This window comes from Periplaneta americana, chromosome 12, assembly GCF_040183065.1.
Source record: "Periplaneta americana isolate PAMFEO1 chromosome 12, P.americana_PAMFEO1_priV1, whole genome shotgun sequence".
Classification (NCBI taxonomy): Eukaryota; Metazoa; Arthropoda; class Insecta; order Blattodea; family Blattidae; genus Periplaneta; species Periplaneta americana.
Window position 1 is genome coordinate 82516649 of NC_091128.1, and position 12646 is coordinate 82529294.

The 12646-nt window shown below is 33.2% G+C and overlaps 1 protein-coding gene across 3 annotated transcripts in view; it reads right to left on the reverse strand.

Annotated features, from left to right (window-relative positions):
• Window positions 1-561: 561 nt before the first annotated feature.
• Gk2 (Glycerol kinase 2) overlaps window positions 562-12646 on the reverse strand; it is a 200627-nt gene continuing 188542 nt past the window's right edge. Inside the window, exon 12 of one of the 3 annotated variants that reach the window (XM_069841619.1) lies at window positions 562-925. In XM_069841619.1, coding sequence (XP_069697720.1) covers window positions 831-925 — 95 coding nt within the window. In that variant the 3' untranslated portion in view covers window positions 562-830. The remainder of the gene's footprint in view (window positions 926-12646) is intronic. The other 2 variants (XM_069841621.1, XM_069841620.1) reach the window with 2 other exon arrangements.

Consider the following 12646-nt stretch of genomic DNA (forward strand, 5'->3'; position numbering starts at 1 on the left):
ATTATACTAGTTCTAAAATTCCATTTAAATTATCATGTGCCATTCACTGTTGCGACATTATTGTAATAATAATAATAATAATAATAATAATAATAATAATAATAATAATAATAATAATAATAATAATAAGTACTTATTGCCTAACTTAAGCTCACTGAACTTCTGCATAGGATGACATAAGACTACATTACAGTTCACTTATAATGACTGATTCAGAACAACACAAACTTTTCACACAATGAACAAAATTATGTCAATATCTGAGAACAGAAACAATTTTTTCACTCTGACTTCTTATTGCCTTCATTAGAATGTCGTAAGACATAATTAAGAACAATAACATATATTTATACTTAAAAAATTATTAAGTAGACATTCTTTTAAATGACAAGCAATAAAACACATATAAAATATTGAGAGACAGACATGGTACATTTCAATTCTGGCAGTGCATCATTAAAATAATCATTTTAAAGGTTTTACGATATAATTAATTAATAATAGGCAATTACAGCAACAAAATAAAAAAGAAATCATTAAAATATGACATTACAAAACATGTACACTAATGTCTGGAATCCAATTATTATTTTACAATACTCTTGGTAAAACATGTTATATAATACTAAAAATAATTCTTTCATTTAGACGATACTAAAGAATTATTCAGTATCAACAATAAAGAGGCTAGTGTACAACATTACGTAAATAATATTATACATACTTGTTTTCCTTTCATACATACTGATAATAAAGTAAATGATGAAAAGCTACTTAAAAAAGGGCAACGTTCATTATTTATTACTATAATCACTTAATCTTCAATGGTGTCACCTTTCAAATTCACCAGAAATAACAAGAATTCCGAAGCTCGAAATAAGAAACCAGCTTGGTGGTATGGATGACAACAGACGATACCGCTCATCTGAAAAAGAATCAGAACACATCAATAAAATATTGTTACTTAAAATTATTTAATACTTAATACGTAAAACAACCTAGAGTAAACTTAATTGAAAATTCTAGTGCTCTACTATGAGCCACACTGAAAGTTTCTGCAAACTGATATGCACAGCAACAAATTATTCCTGCTTTCAGCTTTATTATTTTTCAAAATATCCTCCTTTAAATCTTATACACTTGTCCATTCGATGGAACCAGTCATTAAAGCACTGCACCCACTTTTATATAGGCACTTCAGCCCTCAACTGAAGACCTGAATTGACAAACATCCCAAGTCCAAAATTGGCCGAATTTGACTTTTTACCCGACATATGTTGTCTTGCATAGGCTATCATCCTGTAAGAAAGAATATTCCAAGTCCGAGTCTAAACCTGAGTTTTGAATCATACAAATATTTATTTCAGTACCTCTATATTTCTTATATTGCAAGCTTATATAGTTTTTATGCTCTCCTGAAAACTTTACTTCAATGAACTTGGAATGTTTGTCAATTCAGTTCCTCAATTGCAGCTTCAGCAGTGATGAAGGACAATCCACGCATTTTTTTCTCAATGGTTCGGAAGATGAAGTTCCATGGTGTCTGATCAGAACTGTAGGGTGGTTGAGTCATTAATTTCACACCTGAAGTGACCAAAAAGTCCATTGTCTGTTTCACAGTGTGGGATAATGCACTATCATGGTGGAGGATAATATGGTTTCGAGGTCAATCTGTACACATCTTTTTCAAGACCATCAGTAAACAATGGTAGTATACCACTAGAATTTAATCATATGACGACCCTTCAATGGAACGGAGATGACAGGACCACAGTAACGAAAGAATGAGGCAACTATATTCTTGCCAGTGCTTCAGCCTTTTTTTTTTTTTTTTTTTTTTGGCTTATCTTCGTTCGGGAAGATCCATTGTGCGAATTGCAGTTTATTTTCTGACTCGTAACAGTAAAACCATGTTTTGTGATCTGTTATGATGCCAAAAACAGAATTTGACCGAACTTCATTTAATTGTTTGTTTCTTCTGTCAAATTGTGTAGAAGCCTCAGAGCAAGATGATCATGGAGGATTTTCTGTATTGCACTCATGCCTGTCCCCAAAGATGCCCAAATCTCGGCTTAGTTAAATCGATTATCTTCTCGAAACATTCGATACACAGCATCGATATTTCTGTCACTGGTCCCTGTAGCAGGTCGATCATCATGGAAATCATCGCTGATGTTAAGTACGTCCGTGTTTGAATTCTGCAAACCAATCATACACAGTTCTTGCTGATGCTACATTATCTCAAAAACCATTTTGAAGTCGTTGGATGCATTCTTTGAGAGTCAATGACGATTTAAAATCATAAAAAATATAGGCTGAAAGTCTTCTCCACTTAAATCCATTAATTTGATAGACTGTTAACTTGAAAAATACCTAACAGCCAAAGTAGGAAAAATATTATATATATATATAATTTGTAAACAGCAGTCATCTTGGAAACTGAATTGCATTTATTATCGAACAAAAAACAACATAATTTATTGCTGTACATATCAGTTTGTAGGAACTTTCAGTGTGATCCCCTTTATGTAAGTTTCCGTAGTCAGTGTGGTGTTTTTTTGTCCAAGTTTTATCCTTATCTGAAAAAAACAAGACAGCCAAAGAAATAGTATTTTCATAGGAATGTTCCTTGAGATTAAAACTTGAAGGAGACGGACCTAGGATAGAAAAGAATGAGCTTCAGTTGTTTGACAAGCTCTAGATCCTCCAAGGACTGTAAAGCCAATAAGAGAGAGCAGATTATCTCTTTATTTCACTATTTAAAGGAAATTCATCACGATGATATATTCACTTTGTATACTGAGTGAGTAATTTATCTCCTGGCTAGAAAGCAGCTACTTTTGCTTTTGAACATACTGGTTACAGAGACAGCACAGCATCATAAGTGATTTGACAAACTACTAACTAATATTTTATGAGGGAGAATCAGCAAGTTGCAAATCGTAGTAGTAATCTACATTTTTTAATGTCTGAAGCTATTATCGCTAAATATAGTATTACCAATGTAAACACAAGTCAAACAAAGAGGCAGCAGTTGCAAGATGGCAGCACCTATGCACAAACTTAACATTTCTAACTTGATCCGAGCATTGATACACAGTTTGTCTTAGGCTGGTAATAATGTACCCAAGACTCATCACCTGTGACTATCTGGTCTAGCATATTATCCCCTTCATCTCATTTGCTCAGATCAAGTCGCCAACCTGTTGCACATTCGACTCCGTGACAATCTCCACTGGCCAACCGACTTGGTGTTCAATACTTGTTTGCCTTCGGAGAAATTTTGCATCCAATTGTGGATAGCTTGACGTGACATGTTCACCATATACGGGCAGCAATTCTTCATGAATATCCTTTGCTGCCAGATCTTCTGTCTAGAAACATTGTACAACAGAGCGCAGCTCAACAATGGTACACTCATGCAGAGATGCTGCCATCTTGCAACTGCTGCTTTTTGTTTCCCTTCTGCTGCTTGTGCACACTTCAATTACCTATACACCTGGATAATAATCTAGTGGTGATAGCTTCAGGCAACTCATTCAATTTGTACCTTACATACTGATTCGCATGTGCATTAAATATAAGTAGTTAAAATGTCACTCCTTGTTTTTCGAAGGCAATTATAGCCCAGAGTAGGCTTTAGCCTCCCTTACAATCAGCCTTCATTCATTTCTAGCTAGAGCTTTTATCCATCTCACAAACTTGAGGCACTGTTAGAATTTCAAATTTCCCTGTTTAGCCCATATTATGAATATGAAAGATGTACATTTGGTTTTTGTGTGACAAAAAAAAAAAAAATGAAATGAAATAATTAATTTAAGTGGTAAATTACTGGCACCTGCTCTCTATAAAGTAAAGTAAAGTAAAGTAATAATAATAATAATAATAATAATAATAATAATAATAATAATAATAATAATGTTTATTGCCAGAAAAATACAATGCAAAGAATACAGAATTCTAGCATTCCCCTGAAAGAGAGTGATCTTGTGTTCAGGAGAGGATTCAATACATAATAAATTTACGTGAATAAATTACAATAAAATAACATAAAAAATTAATAACTACTCATAACAATTGCTTACATACATTCTTAAATTTCAAATTATTGGAGGGAAATAGATTAGGGTATTTCTTTATTAATTTGTTTACAAATTCTATGGCTGATATTAGTACTATGATTGAAAGCAGTGTTCGTTAAACATTTGGATTCAAACATATTGTAAGCATGGACTTTATGAGTAAATAAACTTTGCATTATTTCGAGAGAAAAAAAGCATTACTGTATTGTATATTCGCCTTTGTAGTTCATTACTAGATCAGTAATTTGAAAGTAATGTGGGCCTAAAGTTAAAAAATTTGTATTTTACTCAGTTGCTTACTATCAATTTTTTAAAAACCTCATCACTACTATTCTGACAGGATCTCTCGTTTAAGGCTGTGTATTTACAGAGCTGTTAAAAAAATATGCATATAAATGCAACTAAAAAACATCATCATCATCAACACAGTTGAACCTACTGGCCCATTCTAGCCCCATTAGAACTGCTGACTCCATCTTAACCTCAGATGACCAACATTCCTCATTTCTTGTGGAACATAATGAAATACTTTCTTCCATTCTCTTCAGGTAGTCCATTCAGCTGTTGTGATAGTCTTTTATATGTTGTGTTATTTCTTCTATCTGAAGTTCTCTTCTAATATCTAATAATTTTAAATAATTGATTAAATGGCGATCTTACTCATGTTAATTATGTAAGCATGTGCGGCTTACAGCTGTTTCGGTGCTACTTGATACCATCCTCAGAGCCTTCTGTGTCTTGGCGTCATCTCAACTTCACTGCCTGTTGTGTGGGTGCGTTCGTGTGATGAAGAGTAGAGTCAAATAGTGTGTGTGTTCTGAAATTGATCTATGTGTTGAGAATTTGATTAGGGTGTGTTTTACACACCATAGGTCCTTCTCTTACACTCTACCTATGTCACTTCTGTGGACAAAAAATAATGCTTTGCAGCATGTTTTGCACTTAGTAGCTGCTTTTCTCCAAATTTCTTTGAAGCATACCTCCTTGTGATGTCATCCTGATTTTCTAGATCAGAAGTGATTCCAGTGTTAATATGTTTAATGTAGCTCCGAATTGTGATTTTTTTCTCACAACACTGATAACTCTTTCCATAGGAGAAGACACTGTGAAGCATATTTAATACTGAAACACTATTTCACTTAATATTTTTATACTTTACTTGTCTAATTTCATTCCTGAAATCTGCAATTTTGACTCTACTTGTACCTATTCTAGATCCATTTATAATGTGTTCAGGAAAAGTAATGCATTGGTAAGCTGCAAATTTCTCTTCAAGTCTCTCATGTTTACCTTTAGTAACCAAATTTGGAAATCTTTGAATAAAATATTCAAGAGATGAATAGAAAATTTTTTTTCTTGTGAAATAGTAACTAAACTTCTGCATGTTGAAGAAATTCATCTTCAATTGGTAATGTCTTTAAACATTTTTTCCTCCTCTTTTAATTATATTTTCCGTAATAATTTTCTCTTTGTCCGTAATGCCATAATAGTGAGGGGAAATCCGTAATAGTTGGCACCTCTGCTCATAGAAGGTAACTGGTCTACTGCTGGGTAAGACCAATGGAATGATTACGACATTCAAACTCTTGGACTTGCTTGTTTCTTGTACCAACCCCAAGGAAAGGGGTAAAATAGCACTTAGCTTAATTCAATAGACTAAGATTTAAATGTATAACAACTTTTATACATACAAAACTTGAAACAAAAAGAAGCTGTGTAGTTTAAAATGCAAGTCCATGCATAAAATCTTTTAAATTATACAACTATTTTCTGTTTTTATTGTGATTTAAGTTACGGCATACAGTAATGTCTTTGCCTAAACAGTTAACTGATTTTCTTACTTTCTGGAACTTTGTGAGAATCTTCGCCAAATTATTTACATGAGCACAACAAATACAACTAACTTACAGAAGAGAAAGAAGTTTTGTGCTTTTGAAAAAAAGAAAGCTGTGTTTAATTTATTCTCAAATGGAGTTTTTACTTACAATGGAAAGTATATTAATATTACCACTATTGCATTCAAGTGATTCTCTCTAGATGTAAGGTGCCAAAATTATAGACCACATCGCCATCTTAGGTATTGCCTGCATTGTACCATATGAAGGTGGATGTATGTTGCACCAATGAATGAAAATGATGATGGTGACGATATTTATGATTAATAGAGGAATGATGAAATTATTTCTATTGAGGCCCAAGAAGTAGCTTTCGCAGATATACATATAGTAGTCCTGAGTTCGTTCACCAGCAAGTAAATGGATATTTATTTCCTATGTAAGGGACTGGATGTGTCATGTCGCCCTCTGTTGCCTTAAGTCATACTGATCACATGAACATGTGGCGTAAATTCAAAAGAGAGAGCTATTTGTAGAAAGAAGAGAATTTCTCTACATCCACTGCAAAAAAGGATTCTCTTTTCAGTTCAGCACTGCTTACCCCAGCCAGGAATGTTAATTTCCCATTTCCCATTGTATTTTATTAGAAGCGAAATTGTGAATGAGTACTTTCAATTATATTATTACCGGTATTATTATTATTATTATTATTATTATTATTATTATTATTATTATTACTATTACACTACTGTTAAGCCACTGGCGTAGCTCAGTCAGCTATAGTGCTTGCTTGCCAATTCGGAGTTGTGCTCAATCCTATCTGGTTGGTATTTTTCCGAGGTTTTCCCCAACTGTAAGGCGAATATCAGGTAATCTATGGCGAATGCTCGATCTGATCTCTCCTAATACCATCTCACTATCACCAATTTCATCGACACTAAATAATCTAGTACTTGATACAGAGTCTTTAAATAACCAACTAAAAAAACTATTACTGTTATATCTTGTCCTGCACTGTTGTATCGTAAGCATTACAGAAAGAGTACTGGTTCGAGTCTTTGCAGAGGAAGAAATTTTCTCATGAAATTTTGGCCATTGTATGACACTAGTGCCACCCAGCACAGTGATGATTTGGTGAGCTACAATCGGTAGCAAAATCCTGTTCTGCGAGCTAACTATAACAGATGGGGGAAATCATCATGCTAACCACATGTCCTCTGGCAAACTAGCGAAAGTGACAAATTAGCGACCCTGCACTTAAGGTCTACTGTATATTGTATTATTAATTAATTAATTAATTAAATGATGTTACCTCCCTACATGTTGGGTAATCATTCACCTCTGCTGAGACATGTGGCTGTGAGGACAGCAGTCAGATATTAAACCTTGGCCCGCTATGGGTTGTCATACACATTATTATTATTATTATTATTATTATTATTATTATTATTATTATTATTATTATTATTATTATATCTCATTGAATTATATGTCTTGATACACTATAATACACTTCTGAAGCATGGGGAGATCAGTATTATGTACTGATAATACAGCATCTCCATTTAGAATAACACTTTTAATTTTATGTATTTTCTTTTGAAATTCTATTTATGTCTAACACTCACGCCTTAATAATGTAGTAATTATCCTTCTTGTTTTCCAGTGTTTAATATACTATTTAAGAATTTTAAATACTAATTTTCTACGCTGAATATAGGAAAAGAAAGAGAAATCCTCCTGGAAAAATAAATTGCACACTGATTCAACATCTCTCTTATGGGTGAAAGTAGAATAAAAGAAAGGTCAGGTCCAATATTTGGATGACAATGACTGAAGAAATGGTGACAGGTGGAATTAAAATACTCCATGAAAAACTACCCTCACATCGACTCTATACACCACAAATTTTACTTAGACACTCTGGGTGTTTAATTCTGGTCTCTGTTGTTGAAAGCCATTCCTCTTAAAAATGTTGTTATTCGCCAATGCCTATGCACTTAACAATAAAGTCATTCACCATCTTGCACTCCAATATTTTTTGTACGATGTCATCTTTCTCTAGCAATGCATCTTCTTAAAAATATATCTTATCTTTATTCAATTCCTGATGAGGGCATGGATTTTTTACACTGATCTAATCCCCCTGGCTGCATTATGTCCCTGAGATTTACTCAGTCTCTAACAGAAATGAGTACCACGGGTATTTCCTTCAGGGATAAATGTGGTCAGCATGGACTGACATCCCTACTGCCAGAATGGAGCCTTAACTTCTTGCAGTGCTATGGGCCTCCATGGTCTGTAATGGGATGCTTTACCTTTTATTTTTAGTATAAACCAAAATATCAGGAAGTTACTTCAATATTGTATAAATGTGAGAAGTTACTTGGTTCTTATATAAATGTGTTAAATACAGAGAGCTACAACAATACACACAAATGGGTACAAAACACAAAACAAAACCCATGCATGAACACGAACATATACACTACCTACAAACACACATGCATAAGAATACCGGTACACATTAATAGTACATCATGCAATTTCAAGAGATATACATTTATATATTAGAAATAAATTGTAGAAAAACATTAATGATTTGTTAATTGGACCTTTTTCGTTCCTTCTCTGTCAAATTCTGTCCTTATGACATTCATCTATTCTATGAAATGGTAAAAGGAAGATTTTGAAGTGTACGAAAAGTTTCAAACTGGAATAGGTCAGTTAGGATAAAGGCTCCCAAGTTCAAAACTATATTTTTTTATCGAGATTATGTGATGTACAAAAATGGCCTAAAGATAACAAAATTATTTTCTAAAAACATTTTCAACCTTGTCATTAACAAGGATGTGAAGTTTATTAAAAGTAATAGAACAATAATGGAGCCCTAATGAACACAAGTTAGTGTTAACCACCGATTATTTTAAATATTTTGTATTTTATTGCATTTTATGAATTTTACATAGACCCTTCCCTTTATTCATCAAAAAGCATAAACTGTACTGCAGATCCAAAGATCACATTCTCTTATCTTCGCTGTAGAATGCCATGTATTACGGGTTAGTAGTAAGAAACATAGCCAGATCTGATTGTCACACAAGAAGCATGGCAAAAGTGGAATCAGACAATCTAAATAAAATAATGTCACTGTGCCATGATCTAAGTGTTGACATTTATTAACAATATCGTATAACGAAACTGGTTTCATCATAAAACAGTTGAATTCAGCATAAGAGATGAAAAAGTAGTGATGATGTCAAAACCAAATTAATATTTACGAACTTAAATAAAAAAAAGTACTAAAATCGCAAAAAAGTGACAATAGCATTCTGTTTATAGATCCAATTGTAGAATTACTATAAAATCTATAATTTTGTGTAAATTATGTCGAAGGAAAAAAATGATTAACAGACAAATGTTATCAAATGAATAAAGCTGTAATAGATTGAAATGATCCTAACACTTACTGATGATGATGATGATGATGATGACGATGATGATCAGAGACCGAAACTTTGGCAGAAAGCCTTTTTTAAATGTGTTAAATCTATCTTCATTTGAAAGTAAATCTGCACGAATTATACCTTTGTGATTGAAATGTCACAATTTTATGTTGCCCTTTTCTGCTTTTTTAAATATAAATGCCTAATTTACAAAATAAATGCTTTTTTTTTTGCCTTTGTTTGATTATTTATTAATTTATTATTAAAAATTGCCTACAGGTATATTTTAATTTATTTCTATAACCGCTACAATGAAAGTGACTTCACCGAATGTATATTATTGTCTTTCACTCAGTTCATATTCTCTTTGCAACAATGAGTGCTGTCGTGCAAAAATGTATAACAGTAAGCGTTTTAATTATCTCTTGTGTTTATTTGACAAGGCAACAATGAGTGCGGGTCTAACGTTATTTTTCTTTCAGTTTTCATTGCGATGTTGTTGTAGCTAGCTAAATATTTCATATCGCAACATATCAGTACAACCAAACACAAAAATGCACTTTCCAAGGCTACTGGAAAGAAGATTTCTTTGCTTCCAACAGTAATTGCAACATCGAGTCGAAAATCTCAATTTGCATTCGACTTATGTAAAGCTTTTCTTGCTGCCGAAATCCCTTTGCAGAAAGTGCAAGGTTGTGAGTCTAGTGCAAAGTTTTTGTAATTGCCTTTTATTGCGTACGGTACTTTAGCTATTTATAATGCCTTTTTGCCTGCCTATTTTAGCTATTTATGATGTCTTTTTGCCTGCCTATTTTAATGATTCATAATGCCTAAACTTCCGGTCTCTGATGATGATGATGATGATGATGATGATGAGGAGGAGGAGGAGGAGGAGGAGGAGGAGGAGGAGGAGGAGGAGGAGGACAGTGACAACAAAAATGGAACTTGGAACTAATAATACATATTAAGATGTGACGATAACAGTCAGAGACTGTAGACCTATGATTTTAATAGAGTTCACGATATTGGATGTGATAAAGAAAATGTTGGATTTGTTCACTGTGTCATAAATGCAGAAAGATCCAAAGTTTCGGAATTACATACTGGCTTCAGCGCCAAGGAAGCCAAGGAAATCGGAATCTATCTGTTGGATACAGCCAAAGCATAGCTCCAAACTGCTGGAGGTTTCTGCACTGTGCCATGGTGAAAAACTGCAAAAATCTCGTACCAGCCATTAAGATATTAGGATGAACTGACAAAATTCATACTCTAAGGCACAGTAAATAGCTTAGTGCTTCAAGATCTTTTCGAATAGAAGACTGAGTGACGAAAATAAAGCATCATCTAATACAAAAATAACTTTTTTGCAATATTTGATAAGTAAGTTAATTATTTTTAACATATTTGGCAATAAATGTAAAATTTACAATTCATTTCTTAATTGCCATGGCAACAATTCTTGAACAGGTCTGAAATACTTACAATACTATTTTGACAGGTCTGAAATACTTAGAATACTAGTTTGACAATAACATAGCAACCAAGTCATGTTACTTGAATTAATGAATCTATTGCAAAATTTAGAAACGTAATTTTGTTTATTATTTTCAAAAAGTTATTCACTAACTGCAAATTGTAAGTGACATATCTGATCTCGATCAGATAAGTCTCACTTATAGTTCTCGGTATGTAATATACTAATAGATTCTGAATATATATAAGTCATTCGAAAATTAATGGCATCATTACGAGTATTCATCTCCTCTACTGGTGACAAATGTAAGATGGTAATATGAGATGGATATGTGTTACCTCCCAGATCACATATAGATAGATTTGTTAAAATCGTTTGCACTTTGAAGAGAATAACTGCCAGGATCACCACCCGTCCGCCTTAAATGAACACGAAATGGCAGTACAATCACTAATGCAATTCAAACGAAAAAAATGGCAAGATACTGGTGATCCGCAGTCAAAAAGATGCTACAATAGACTGAACAAAGCCGTCCGAAATAAAACTAAACTTCATAAAATTTCTCAATTTGAATCAGTAGTAAAGGAAATATCTGAAAACCCAGATAAGATGTGGACCTTACACAAAAGATTGTTAGGAAAAACAACAAAGACATCAAACACAACAATAAAAGACGAGGTAGGAAGAGTACATTATTCCCCAATATATATAAAGTAAACATTACTGCTCATTCCTTAGAAAACAGATTTAGACCGAATACCTCTCCAATCAATCAGACATTTATTGATAATATAGAATGTCAAGTTCAACAATATCTCAGCCTTTCATCAACGAATACTATTACTCCTACATCACCATCAGAGTTAAAAATCTATAATTGCGGAACTCAAACGTAAGAAATCTGCAGGACCTGATAAAGTGACAACAGAAATGCTTGTGTATATTCCAAAAAATGTTACTACATATCTTACAAAAATATACAACACTTGCCTAAAATTGCAGTATTTTCCGAAAGCTTGGAAACATGCTCAGATAGTCACTTTTCCCAAACCAAGAAAAGATCCAATGATTCCAAATAATAGAAGACTGATTAGTCTACTGAACATTCAAGGAAAAATTCTAGAGAAAATTATTGCAAGAAGACTTCTACCAATTCTTCAAATTCCATTAAAAGTACATCATGAACAGTTCGGTTTCAAGAAACATCATTCAACAATTCATCAACTTAAAAGAATCACAACCCATATCACAAATAACTTTCAAGCCGGCCAACATACAATAGCTACATTTTTGGATATAGCTATGCTTTTGACACAGTTTGGCACTCGGGTCTTTTATTCAAATTAATTAAACTGTCAATAGAGGATAGCCTTATTCACCTAATACATAGTTTAACAGATAGAACGTTTCAAGTCAAAATGGATGGCACATTATCAATAATCAAGAATATCAAAGCTGGAGTTCCACAGGGTTCTGTCTGAGCACCGCATTTATATTCAGTTCATGTACATGATATTCCATTGATTGCTGAATGCAATATGGGATTATACGCAGATGACACCACCTACTTCACCAGTGACATATCCATCAACATTGCACAACGTACTATGCAAAAACAACTCAAAATATTGGAAATGTGGCTAAGAAACTGGAGAATAAAAGTCAATATAAGTAAAACTCAAGCCATCATTTTTACCAGAAGAAAGCCAAAAATACCAGATCACCTCAATCTCTTCTCCGAAGATATCTACTATAAACAATCTGTAAAATACCTCGGCATCACACTTGATAAACAACTTTGATTTCATC